Source organism: Cicer arietinum, chromosome 4, assembly GCF_000331145.2.
Source record: "Cicer arietinum cultivar CDC Frontier isolate Library 1 chromosome 4, Cicar.CDCFrontier_v2.0, whole genome shotgun sequence".
Taxonomy (NCBI): Eukaryota; Viridiplantae; Streptophyta; class Magnoliopsida; order Fabales; family Fabaceae; genus Cicer; species Cicer arietinum.
Window position 1 is genome coordinate 1,748,242 of NC_021163.2, and position 14,589 is coordinate 1,762,830.

The 14,589-nt window shown below is 29.8% G+C and overlaps 2 protein-coding genes across 3 annotated transcripts; one reads left to right on the forward strand and one right to left on the reverse strand.

The window, feature by feature from the left end:
* The first annotated feature begins 1,162 nt into the window (after positions 1-1,162).
* LOC101495859 (protein LIFEGUARD 2-like) lies at positions 1,163-3,308 on the forward strand. 2 transcript variants are annotated; one of them, XM_004495115.4, is made up of 4 exons: positions 1,170-1,583; positions 1,690-1,803; positions 2,663-2,820; positions 2,914-3,308. In XM_004495115.4, the coding sequence occupies exons 1-4, from the start codon at positions 1,328-1,330 to the stop codon at positions 3,118-3,120; spliced, it is 735 nt and encodes a 244-aa protein (XP_004495172.1). In that variant the 5' UTR covers positions 1,170-1,327; the 3' UTR covers positions 3,121-3,308. The 2 variants fall into 2 exon arrangements, with proteins under 2 accessions (XP_073224185.1, XP_004495172.1); XM_073368084.1 differs by lacking the exon at positions 1,690-1,803 and having other exon boundaries at positions 1,163-1,583.
* Positions 3,309-5,741: 2,433 nt separating this feature from the next.
* Positions 5,742-9,583, reverse strand: LOC101496186 (VAN3-binding protein). Its single transcript, XM_012714273.3, has 6 exons — positions 9,186-9,583; positions 8,429-8,554; positions 6,567-7,242; positions 6,314-6,363; positions 6,167-6,224; positions 5,742-6,067 (listed from the first exon to the last, which is right to left on the reverse strand). The coding sequence occupies exons 1-6, from the start codon at positions 9,516-9,518 to the stop codon at positions 5,853-5,855; spliced, it is 1,458 nt and encodes a 485-aa protein (XP_012569727.1). The 5' UTR covers positions 9,519-9,583; the 3' UTR covers positions 5,742-5,852.
* Between the last annotated feature and the right edge of the window lie 5,006 nt (positions 9,584-14,589).

Genomic DNA, 14,589 nt, shown 5'->3' on the forward strand with positions numbered 1-14,589 from the left:
TATTTTTTAAAAAAAGTTCCAATCACATATTTTACTTTTATAAGTTACATTAATGTTATTTTTTGACCACAAAAACTATAATAAATTATATAAAATAATATAATTTATCAACACACTTTATCATAATAATAAAAAAAAGACATACATATATAATAATGTCTACTTGAACATTAATAATATATAAAATATATATGAATAAAAAATATGACATAAATTTTTTTAATAATAAATCACAACTATTAATTTTTTTTAATAATAAATCACAACTATCACGAATATATATATTTTTTTATTAATAATAAATCACAACTATCAAATATTATATAATATATAAAAAATAACTTTAAAATAATATTGGTGAGTTGTTAACTACCATCGGAAGTTTCAAGAACACCACAAACTATGGTCATCATCAATGCATGTTATTGTTTCCCATTTCTTTACTTGCATTTATATCTAAAAATAACAATTCAACCCGCATATCTCTCCATTTAAACGAGGAAAATTGTATTAATTGGAGGAAGGTGAAATTAAAGCTCGTAAATATGAATTTGGGGTGTTAATAAACACTTTATATATATATATATATATATATTTTTTTTTTGAACTCTTATTACTAATAATATTATTATTATTTTTAAATTTTATATAAATGTATATATTTAATATAACTAATATTTTTAAATATTAAAAATTATAATATATTTTTTATGAATGTAGTTTTAATATTTTTAAATTTTATTACAGTATAATAATAATAATTATTTTATTAGACAATTTCTATAATACTATAAATGGAAAAGAGTATATTGATATTATCAAAAAATTTATTAATAATGAAATTAATTTATCACTAATTCATCTATTTCAATATTCATATATGATATGTTAAAGATGGATTAAATCAATAATACATATTAATGAAACTATATTATTTAATTATTAATGAAATAATTTAATAATATAGAATATATTAATTTAGAGATATATTAATATTTTATTATATTAATTATAATAAAAATAAATATTAAATATATTATTTTATATATAAGAATGAATGCGGTGAGACACAAGAAAACCCCGTAAAATATGCCGTGCGATGTCTCGCGAAGTTTCTTTAAATTTCTTTGAAATAATTAACTCTTACTTAATTAGTTAACCGCACGACCCTCATGGCGCGGTTCTTTATTTATTTATAATCCCGCAAAAACACAATCTCGTCCAACATAAAAAGAGATCGAAGATCCCTATACATTTTCTCCCACACTTTCCTTCACTTTCTCAGTCAAGAAACTTCACCGGAAAACACAAACATCAATTCGCCAATATGTGGAATCAACCATACGGAAAAACCGATTTGGAGAGCGGGTCAAGGACAAGGCCTCTCTACCCTATGATGCTTGAAAGCCCCGAACTACGGTGGTCCTTCATCAGAAAAGTCTACGTCATCATCGCTCTTCAGTTACTCGCCACAATCGCAGTCGGCGCCGTCGTCGTCACCGTTCATCCAATCTCCACCTTCTTCGCTACCACGGGTGCTGGTTTGGCTCTTTACATCGTTCTCGTCTTCGTTCCTTTTATCAGTGAGTTTTTTTTTTTTTTTTTAATCTCTAATTGATTTGAATTCTATTTCTTCTTCGTTTTGAGTTTTTGTTTCTAATTATTGCTGATTTTGAATGTGAATTGCAGCGTTGTGTCCTCTTTACTATTATTACCAGAGGCATCCTGTTAATTACCTTCTCTTAGGTGTTTTCACTCTTTCTCTTTCCTTTGTCGTTGGATTGAGTTGTGCTTTCACTAGTGGTAAGATCCTATTAATTCCTTTTCTGTTTTTTTCCTTTTGCTATTAATTCCTTTTATTGTAATTCTGATTATTATGATGATTTTATTTTCCACATTGTGTGTTATTTGGTTTCAATTTGGGATATTTTATTTTATAATCTGTAATTATTTATGTGTTTGTTAATTATCAATGATTCTATGTTACTGAAAACAATAAACCAAATGTGGAAAAATTTGGAAGTTGGAACTTGAGTTTGGGATGCTTGGTTTAAATTTAGGGTTTTACTTGTCATTCTAATATAGGGGTGATGGACAAAGTGTATATGCATTTAGGAATTCGAATTATTATAATTTGGGATTTAGGGGGCAGTGTAGATTGTGAGTATCCAAATAACGATGCTTGTGTTAATGGGTTGAAGTGATCAATCAACTTTCACGACAAGGTTATTTGCTAATTCTTTTCCGTGGTTACTTTTGATTTTTGACCTACTAGTTAGTTCCTTCCTTTCATTGAGAATGGTGCTACTAGTTTTGATTATTTTTGAGATCTGGAGTGCTTGTTTAGTAATGGGAAGTTCCATTACTATAGTTTATACTAGTTGTGTGTATAAATTCAATAAATACTTAATTCATTAAAAACTATATATAGCTTTCCATTTCTTATGGAGAGGATCTCTACTCATAGTTACCAATTGTGCAATTGAAATAAAATAAGAGATTAAAACTTAAAACCAATTTGTAATTTGGGGTTAGGAAATTCCTGCCTTACTATTTTGGCTTGTGCCATTTGGTTTGCTCACGATGCATTTTACCATTGAGAATTGCCTACATTTATGTGGGATGCTGAACTTTTCCTAACGAGAATGAGGATTGTATGCAGAGAAAGTTATTCTGGAAGCTGTCATATTGACTGCTGTGGTGGTGATCGCTCTTACTCTTTACACATTTTGGGCTGCACGGAGAGGCTATGATTTCAACTTCCTTGGCCCCTTCTTGTTTGGTGCTGTGCTAGTTCTTATGGTCTTCGGGCTGATTCAGGTACTATGATCTTCAAAGACTATTGCTGTATATGTATTTATTACACCATTTAATGGTTTTGGTTGGATTCTCATAATGTGTTCCTTCCTTCAGGTTTTCTTTCCACTGGGTAAGTTATCTACGATGATCTACGGATGCTTGGCAGCAATTATATTTTGTGGCTACATCCTATATGATACAGACAACCTGATCAAGAGATATTCCTATGATGAATTCATTTGGGCTTCTGTCTCCTTGTATTTGGACATCATCAACCTTTTCCTGTCTTTGCTCACTATATTTAGAGCCGCCGATAGTTGAGATCCTTGTAATTCTGCGTACATACTATTTTGTTTTCTATGGGGGCGGGTGGTTTTTGAAAACAGATTCTTATCCAGTAATAAATCTTTGTGGCTTCCTTGTTGCCCCTGTTTCTAGGTGTTTCGTACTGAATTATTATTGTTAATGCTGTTAATACATAGTTGATAAAAAAAATTATTTTGAATGTATATACCTTCTTTGAACATTGTTCTCTCAATTCATGTGTTCTTGTTATGTTGTGATTTTTAGTTGGTGCCTATATATATATATATACACACATATATATTTCTTGATTGGTAGATGCTTGTGGTTATTGGTTCATTACTCTCTCCTTTGTCTTCTAAGTTGAAGCAACTAAAACTGCTTGGGGTTGATTGTCTCTGTTGAAATTGGAGGGACAATCACAATCTTCTATTTCCTAAAAAGCATGTGAAAGATATTGAAGGGGTAGAAACATTCCAGAATTTGAACAATATATCACTTTTTCTTGAGTTATCCAGATGATTTGATCTCTTAAAAAGGATAATGTTAAATTTGACATATTTTAATACTATTCTAAATGATGTTACAATTTATTTTAAATCAGAGATGTAAAGTTAACATATTTTAGAGTAAGTTTCTGCGGTGTTTCCTCTAGTTGAAGTTATGCAAAATTGATATTTTCAGAAAGATGATTTTATTTACTATAGTATAGTAATAATAATGCGTACCGAACTCTTGATAATGTCATGTGTGTTGGTGAGTCGTGAAGAAATGTTAACACGTTATAATAAGTCACATCCTGAGGAAAAATGTTGGCAAACTTCCATGTCAAATTTGTATATTTGCTCCTGTATCATAACTTACATTCATGCTGGTTTTGCGCGTTATTGTTCGATTAAGAGCTGTCAGAACAGAGGTGCATGATTGCTGGGTTGCTTGCACGACAAGGTAACTAAGTCTCATATTTGGCTGAATTTTTGTATTTCCCTTCTAAATAGGGAGACAACTCTTCATGATGATAATCTTTCCTTGAGTTTTAGAAAAAAAGGATCTTAACTTGCAAAAGGAGTATTTTTATGTTGTTTTTCAACAGCATTAGATTGTGTTTGACGTCTCATCTATAGTTAAAGGTGAAATTTGAAGTCATTAAATGTAGAGTACCAAATAAAAAAAAATTATTTATAATTAATTATTAATTTCTATTAGATGAGAAGGTTCAGCTTAAATTGTATATATTTTAAATTCGGATACTGAATTGGATTCATAAAAATTCACACATAAAAATACTAAAATAATGTGGACAAATTTGTCCAATAAGGTTGCCTAAGGATTAGGAGATTAATCCAAATAAAAGGTTATATGAGTTTTTGAGCAAACCTTTGAGAGATATATATTTATTTTCAGTGAATACTTTAGTTCATATTGGATATTTCTATTGCGTATGAGATCATTTTTATTTTATTAAAGTTTGAAACACATATAATAATATTATTTTTTTCCTTTTTTGATTGATATCAAATTAGCCTTAGTTGTTTAATGGTAGACGGGTCTTCCGGCTTAATCTCTTTTAAAATTGATTTAGACTTCATTTATTCCCTTAGTTGCTTAATGGTAGATGGGCCTTGGGGCTTAATCTCTTTCGAAATTGATTTAGACTTCATTTATTCTTGAAATGGCCATCAAACATCTTACTTGTCAATGGAGGATGTTGTTTTACATTTTTTATAGTCCATCCTATTTTGTTTTTTTTCAGTTGCACATAAATAGACTAGTTATCTGAACTGAATTCTGGTATTTTATTTGAGTATAACCTAAAAAATAAGGGTGCAATCAACGAAATAATTTATTTATTTATTTGAGTTTTGCAATATTAAACTATGATAAAGGGGAAGGAAAGGTTGATGGAAAGAGAAGATCACTGAGTGGTTCTTGAGATGAGTTGGTAGCATAATATAGTGTATTGAGCTTGAAAAAAATCGATATCACATCAATTTACAATTCATATTTTGTGATGTTGTTACTATTTGATGCTCTGAAATTGTTCTGTATCAATTTGTAATTCATTGTCTGTAGTTTAGTTAATAGTGGAGCGATTTGGGGGCGAGATCAGATTAGGGTTAAGGGCAAAAAATTGTATTTATATTTTGTCAACTATAGTTCCAAGAGTAGGGTTCGGCGGCAGAATTCTAAAAAAAAATGAAAAAATTGTCTACAATTAAAATGCGCGAGATTACTCCGATTAATCCAATTTTTCTAAAGAGTTGAAGGTAACGTGGCGAAAACAAAACTCGTCGCCACTACATTGTCATACCTAACTTAGATTCTTTATATTAAAAAGTTAGAAATTTTCAATGTTGGATTGAATATCTAGGTCTATGACTCCAATTATCGATTTTGAATAATAGTATATATTATTTTTTTTTATACATAAAATTTAGGGTAAGACAATGGTGTCTAGTTCAAGACAAAAGTAAAAATTATTCTTAATAATAATCAGTAAAACCAATGATTGAGACATTTATTCAATTCATCTGATTCAAGTTTAAGTATCTCTCTTATTTTACATATTAATATTATCTGAGTTATAAGTAGAAGGAAATTGTTAGTCTGCATAGTGCATTAGTTTTCGAAGTCTGGTATGAGATGGAGCACACACATTGTTCATTCTAATATTACAACAAAAATCCATTACTTTCCATTATAAGAGATGCAAAACAAAGCTAACTACAAACATATAGATAGAGATTCTTTTATATCCCATTTCTGTTTTTCCTCTGTGAAACAATGGAAAGAAGTCTTGAAACCCCTCTTGTCCACAATTCATATTCTCTTTGGTTTCTACATTCAAACTCAACTATTCCTCTTGATTCTGTCTTCAATCCAAAATACTTTCTTTTTTCACCATCATCTAAAAGATGTCTTCCTGGCCATGCTGCTAAATTTGTGCACACATCTAACACAATATCTGAACAGACAATATTATGTTTTAACCAAACGAGTCATTATTTCTATGAAATTGCAAGGAAAATTAAGTATTGTACTATATTGCTAATAATTAGCTTACTCTTTTTCTTTTTGGTAATGGTTCCTGCGACATGTTTGCTTTTCATTTTCAGCATCACCTGGAATGTGTTTACAAGCATTTGATGAATAGACTTGATACTAACCAACCCAATTTTTATTTCTATGAAGATTTTGAAATAAAAATTACCTGGCCTGTTCTATGTATATAAACAGAAACTATTTTCCAGTGAAGATCACCTGCAGATATATCACCAAATAGAGTTTAATATTTTTACAAATGAAACCATAGATTCATAGTTTGTTAGTATGTAGCACCAACATCTCATTTTGAAGGTGTGTTTGTTATAATGTCTACGTGCCGGTGTCAATGTTGTGGTCAGTGTATGTGATTCATATAGTGCTAAAGCATAGTTTCATACGATAATTGTTATTGAAATTACCTTTTCGGGTCCGTTTGAGTAATTCACTTCCTCTAGCAAGGAGTTCTTGGCTGCATACACTCAGGAAATTTTCTGCATTGATAATCTCTCCACTATCACTAGTGCTAGAACTACTGTTATTTCCTTTACCACATATTCCAATCCCTATGCTTTTTTCTAGTGGTGTCACTGCAGTAATATTCCACATCTCTTTTAATGCTCTTGCTTTCAATGTTGCTGCACCTCTTAGAGCTGTGGCAGCTGCAGCAGTTAGAGTAGTGATATCATCATGAGAGCGAACATTGACAGCAGAAGTAACAACAGAAGCAAGGTGATCTCTCTCAGCTCCCATTGCTTCAGCAGCCTCAACACACTGAGCAGCAACAAGTGTAGCTGCAGAAGCAACAGCCATGTCAGTCTTAGCCATCTTCTCATCATCCTTGTTGTTAGATGCAGCAGCTGTTGCTGCAGTGATGGCTGCAACTGCAGAGGCAACAGCAGCTACACAAATAGCAGCATGCAGTTGAGCATTATGGCTTCTGTTTTCTTCTTTCTTTTTTTCTCTTCTGTCTTTTAGCCATCTTCCTACTGTTTTAGCTCCTGAGCTTGGAGTGGCACTGCCAATACCACTACTATTACTCATCTTGGCTCTTCCACCATTGAATAAAGGGTGTATTGAATTGTTTGCACGAAAAAACTGCAAATACATTTATATATAAAGCATACCATTATTCTCGGGTTCTCCACCTTTTAACAATATATAAATTTTTTCCATCTAAATAAAAAATTCTGACAACAACTCATACTAGTACTTTTTTAGATGCAATTTATTGTTCAAACTACTTTTACATTAATATATTATAACATAAATTATTTTTTAATATATAGTATTTCTTGTGCAATCTGTGTTCTGTGATTTTTCTTTTCTAGTTAAAAGCCGAAGTAAGCTTTTTCTAGGTACCAAGAAAATTTCCAAAATGAGAAGGTTGTTTTGTTTGCGTGAATGTGAAGATAAGGTACTGTAGACAGTCAAATTCTTTGTCCTGCGGTCTAACAATCAGCAAGCAGGTAAGTTTAAGTTGACAGGAAACCAGTCCTCTACATTGATCAGCAATGTCCAGTCCACTACTATCCAAAAGTTATGTTCAAAGTTCAAAATGTTCAATTTTTAAAAGAAAATTTATACACCTCTCTATAACACTAGGCTCTAGCCTATAGCTCCTTTTTTTTATCAGGTAGTGGAGGAAATAAAATAAAGATATCCAAACTCTCATTGAAAACTTTTGTGCTTTAAGCATTACATTTACTTTTAACTACAAAGGTGTATCTTTGATTTCACGGTATAAAATTTAATTTTATAGACAAACGACAAATGACAAACGTATATGTTTGATTTCACGGTATAAAATTTACTTTTATAGACAAACGACAAACGTATATGTTTAATTTCACGGTAGAAAATTTAAGAGTTGATTTCATATGTCAAATTGATTTTAATGATATAATATTAAATGGTAAACCATAAACCAAAATTGATTTTAATGTGATTTCATATGTCAAATTATAAATGCAAGCAACATTATAAATGCAATTTGGATCAACATTATAACTACAGACAAAAGCAAACAATTATTTCCCATATTAAAACAAGAAAGTAGTAGATTGTTATAAGGAACAAAAACATGTGATCCAAAAGTGAGGTTGCAAGAGTAAGAAACACTAGTTGCATAATGCAATAGTTAGATACAAAATTATTATTTTGCACTTATAAGAAACCAAAACAACTACTGTTGACTGCAACAGTACAATAATATCACCATCCTCCTTATTATTCATAAGGGCCCCACTCAAACCCAAAAAATGGGAAAGGAACAGAGAGATACCTTAACAACATCATCATACTCATCAGAAGGAGAAATTGGTGGACTATCTGTTCCTGTTAAAGAACCACCACCATTCAAGGGTTCACTGCTATGAGACAATCTACCTGATGTTAATGGAGATACTTCCTGTTACATACATCACACACAAAACATAACATAAAAATGACAATTTCTCAATCTCAAGCTTATGTATATCTTTCTTTTTTCACAACTCAATTTTCATTATCACCCTTCAGTCCTTTACTACAAACAATTCAAAAGGGGTATGAAAAAAACAACTTTTTTTTAATATGACAAATGCTAACCTATACTTCAAGGACACATTTTAAGATATCAAATATAGGAGTTTTATCTTGAAATTTCTGCATTTCACTCTTTGAAAATTCAAAATGTTGTTTTTCTCAACAAAAAAAAAAAAAAAAAAAAAAAAAAAAAAAAAAAAAAAAAAAAAAAAAATCTACTTTTAGAATCCTACCCTTAATCATATTAGCAAGACCCTTTAAATGTATATACTTTACCATCACCCTTTAGTTCCTTTACTACATAGACTTTAAAAAGGGGTGTGAAAAAAAATAAATTTTTTCTTGAATAGATGTAATTACAGTACGCAACTGCAATGTTACGGATTTTGAAGTCTCCATAACCGCATTGCAACCACAATTTAAGCTGCATTGGCCACATTTTACTGTGATATAAAGATTAATAGGTAACTGCAACTCTTGCAATTTAAAACATGATATGCAATGAATTTATATACCTCTCTTGTGGACTGTGACATGATGCGTTCAAGGACAAGCTGAGAAGTAGCAGAGGAAGCAAAAGAGAATTGATTTCCACACATGGTTGAGAATTCTTTAGAGAGGTTAGTAGTTTCTTCAGGAATGGAGTTAGTAGAAGGTTTAGAAGGTAAGCAAGAAGAAGGAGGTGGTGGTTGAGGTGATAAGGCTTTAGAAACCTCAAATGCAGAGGCACTCCATGATCTTGACAGAAACTCCATTGGTATTCTTGGACTCTCTGGTAAACGAGTTCCATTGGTTGGTGTTGGAAGGAACTCATTTCTGGGACAATTGATTGTGAACTTTGGTTCCATGTGAGTGGTTAACTACACTATGTTGTTATTGCTTAGAGTGGTAGCATGGAAGCATTAAAGGGTTTATGTCTATGTATATATATAATGGGAATTTAATTCATCTAGACTAAAATATTATCAATAATATTCAAACTCTTTTATTTTTTTTTTTAAATTTTAAAAGTCATCAATGTAAAATATTTATTTTAATTATTAAATATATGTGGTTAAATATGTGACTCATGTCATTTTGAAATGGCAAAACGGTTGAAACACGTCAGTCTCATCCGTTTTGTCCATCATTTAAGTGGACTAAGTTGAAGATTTGAAATCGTCTATTTAAGTTGATATGTCTTGTTTAATTCGTCTAAAAAACATGACGAACATGAGACGGACATATTTGATTAAACAAATTACTATTATTTTTTTATGATTAGTTTTTTAATAAATCAACCAAATTCAAAGACTAAAAGTGAATTTAAGTTAATGAAGTGATTCTGTAAAACATAAAAGAATATAATTGCAGAATTGCATGCAAACCAATAAAATGCTAGATGAACACACACATAACTGTTAACTTAGTTCAGAGTTAAACTCTTAAATTTGAGGACATGAAAAAATCACTAATATGAAATAAAAATTTACGAGTTTTTTATTTTATTTAAGCAGTTCTCTTTTCAACTCTGGACATACATAACAACAAATTAGGTCTTATAAACACAAGTCACTTACATTAGATAGTAATAGAAAGACAATTACAACCAACTAAAATAACTAAAAGTCAGTTTGTTTGTTTAGCGTGCAAAAGTCTTCAATTTTAAGTACCACTTATCAATATGACTCATTAATTTATCCAATACCTAAAAACCTCAACTAAAATTAAAATATAAATTTTATATACAAAAATGGAAAACTAAACCATATAATTTTAATTAATTGAATATTACATTATAAAAACAATAACATATAATTTCACGTTCAGAATATAAAATTAAACTCTATAATAAATTTATTAAATTTTATAATTTTTATTTATTAATATCCTTTACTAGATTGTAATATAACCAAATGTTTGTTTGCTAACTAGAGTTTAAATGGTGATGTTGTGTTGTGTTGTGAGTGAGGACAATGTCTGGTCAGCAAATGAAAAACTGGGATAGAATAAGGAATGGTCAAACAGCATGTGATGAAGTACTTTGTCCTGAAGTTCATACTGTAAAGCAAGAAGGAAATAAAGATAAAGTACTGTTATGAGGTTTGTGGCTATACATTATATTAAAGACTATAGGGCATAGGGAGAATTTTATGACAACTATTTTAACACAACTTTGTGGCTTCTTTGGCACACTCTAACATTATTTAATTGAAATCATACACTGTTCTGACTAAAAGAAATTTATTTAAATCAGTGCTAGATATTCTACTGAGATAGTATTATTAGTGTCTAATTCAACAAATCATCACCAAATAAGACTTGTCATTTGTGCCTTAGCAATTAACTATTATCAGATTGAGGTTAAATATTTGAATTCCCAAATGTGTCTCCTTATGATTAACATGTAATTAAACAAACTTGTTCCTAAACTAAGTCTAATTAAAATTTTGATATCAATGTTAAGGGGGGCAAGGTGGGTCCAAGTACGGATTTTTGTTGCATAAAACTAATTTAAAAAAGAATCTAGTGCGTATAATGCTGAATACATGTACGGTACACCCGCGTCCCAAATGGGAGACACAAATATTGGTTATTGTGTAAGAAGGAACTCTATTATCAACAAAGAGAAAAACACATGATTCGGGTCTACTTAGTTTTCGTAATGTAATAATGCAATTGCATTTCAATTATGCTAAAATTAACCAACAATAACATATAAACACTCATAATTTTGTACATCAATCAATATTTTTTTATTTTTTCTTTCCATCACATCATTAACATATTATATATATTATATTATTTTTTCTCTTAAATAGTTAATAGGGTCTACGAGTGTTTACTAATTATTTTCCAAAAACAAAATCATACTTACATATTTACTTGGGAGTGTATATTTTCACATTTATTAAAGATTATACTAATATGCATTTAATTTTCTTGATTTGAAATAAAATAAACATATATGCTTACTGTTTATTTGAATTAGAATTGACGTGTAAACATTGTATATGGACATCATGAAAATCATTGTTGCTTTCATTAGCATCTATAGTTTTAATTGGACCATGCATAATAAAGCTAGCACTAGCCGCGGAAGATACAAATAAAAAACTTCAATTCAATCAAAGGAGCTATGATAGAATAGAACTCCATAAGAATCTAGCTTGTGTCACCCATTCTCACCATAGCCATAAATTTTCATTCCTTATTTGGAAGAATGAAGTTGATTTTTCTCTCAGAAAACTATTTGAAATTCTGTATAAAGATTCAGTTCCACCACTAAATTACACAAATTAAAATCCAAGTTACTTTTACAATAAATGAGTTTCTTTAATTGAAAACATGATGATGACATCAACAAAATAGACATTTTGGTTTGAATAGCCAAGCTATTAGAGGATTTCAAGGAAGCTAAGGTCTTGTTTGTAAAAGGAATAAGTTTGTGTCTAAAGCTCTGACACTATGATAGGTAAATGTGAGAGAGGTTTATAGGCAATGAGAGTGAGGTGTGAGTAACATGGTTCCATGTTGTCGTAGGAGTTATCAACGTCCAAGACCACGACATCTTATGAAGTCCAAACAATTTTTTTTTTTGTTTTGTTTAGAGACTAGATGAAAAACACAATTAATTATTTTTAGATATAAGACATAATGTTTAATATCAATATTTGCTAATTAAATAATGATTAATATCAATATTTTTTTTTTTGTTCAATGTTGTGCATGTAAGATGTACATACATTAAAGCTGAATTAAATTATAGTAGGGGACCTATATTAAAAAAATGCGCGTGCATAGATTATAAGTATATACATACATCATGTGATGATTTTTTACCCATGCTATGGTCATTGGGGATCTACACAATCTCTATCACAACAATTCCATTTCCCTCTAACATTTGATAATTTTCTGAAGAAAGAAGGAAAAACAGCCTTAGCTGTATGTTTGGTTTTGTTTGTATTTTGTTATGTCCATCCTTCATTGCTCATGCTGACAAAAAGATGTAAACTTTATTCCTTTTGCCTCCTTTTCTCAATGATAATTGCGATTTATTTTTTATTTTTTGGATTTCAATTTCACTTCAAATGTGTTTTCTTGTTAGTAGGAAGTTGAATTTATTTTGATTAAAGTCAATTTTGGTTACCCTTTTGGACCACTAAAGTAAAAACTGAGAAAGCGAGACCTACTAACTATTACGGAGTGGGCAATTCATTGTACAAAGTATAATAGGCTCACTTTTTCTTTTATTTTCTCTTCTCTTTCAAACCTATCTTAAAAAAAAAGACATTGGCCAGTCAATTTTCTTGCCTTATTTATTTACTATAGATGACCTCTTGATGCAAAATAGCCCCATACTCACATTCATTTCCAGCTCTGTATCGTAAATTCGTAATGTATGAAATAGAACAAATTAATACCATCACTAACAACAACAAAAAACATTTTTACGCAGCAATACCAAGTGTGCATAATGTTGCTTTAATTCATGTTTTCAATTATGATTTAATTTATATATAGTTTTTTACATTATGAGGCAATCATACTCGTTAAGTTATTAAAGATATTTGACTTTTATCATAATCAAATATAAAATTATACCTATAAACAATTTTGATGTACTAACAATGTACAATAGTTAAACTCTTGCAATTATTGGCTTAGCATCACGTGACCACTTCTGTTTTTAAGGCGACCACATTTCATTGACACCATTTTTGTCAATTTTGGAAGCGAACCAAAGTGTGAGTGATTATGTATCATATTGATTAAAAATAGACTAAATATTGGATATATAAGAGTGATGAACCATATATCTAATATTTTAAAGTTTTTGATAAAGATGTAGTGAGAAATTCTCTTATGATACTCAATAATTTGACTCATAATTGCGTCTGCCCCCCGAACTCTCTCCAACATTAAATTGAATTTAACATGGTAAAAAATTTTCAAGTAGAATTGTTTTGCTTCTAAAATTGATCTTAAGTTGATATTTAGAGTTTTTTCTTTCAAAAATAGATTTTTAATATTAAATCTTTATTCAAATAACTTTTATATAAATCTATTTAAATATAAATTATATTACACTCAGTTCAATTTAAAATCAATTCATTCAAAATTAATTTCATTCAAAATTAATTTCATTATCACAAACTATAGGTATATTATAGGTATATTAGCTTAGTATTAAGATGTTTTACTTTCTCCTTCAAAAAGGGAGTTATTCTAAAGATCCATATCCTTTGAGTGAATGAGCAAAGACAGAGGCGCGAAGCATCCTTGCTGATATATCATAACTTTATCAAATGTGAGCGTAGAAAAAAGGGTGCAAGAACAAAGTCATTAAATGCACATCCCTTCTTTATTAGCCAGCAGATGGAAGAGAAAGCTTTATTTTTTTCTTTCACTTGTATGATAAATCTTTTTCAGCTGTTTTATGCTTTTTTTATTTATTATTATTTAATTTTCTACTAATTCCTGTATAGAGGCTCAAATAACAAAGTTGGAGGTCGCTTGCACATGTACAACCAATCAAATAATGAAAAGACAGAGGGGTGAGAGGAGACCAAAAAGGAAAAAAAGAAAATTTTGAAGTGAAAATTTCGTGTATTGTTAGTTTCAATTTAAGATGCCTCAAAATTGATTCTAAGAATGGATAATTAGTTTCGACATATTTAGATGTTATTAAGTGAAATTAACTTTGACTCAAGAGTTGATTTTAAGTAGAAGCTAAAATGTGTAGTTTTTAATTCTAAACATGATTTTTATATTTAAATTATTTATTTAATTCACTTTTCCGTAAACATATTGTAACACATTATTTTATACTTACTTTTAACTCAAATTTATTCATTCAAAATCAATTTATTAAAACTTTTTAATAAAGGTCTCCATAAATTAATATCATTATCTCTCCTTGCATAATATGGTTAT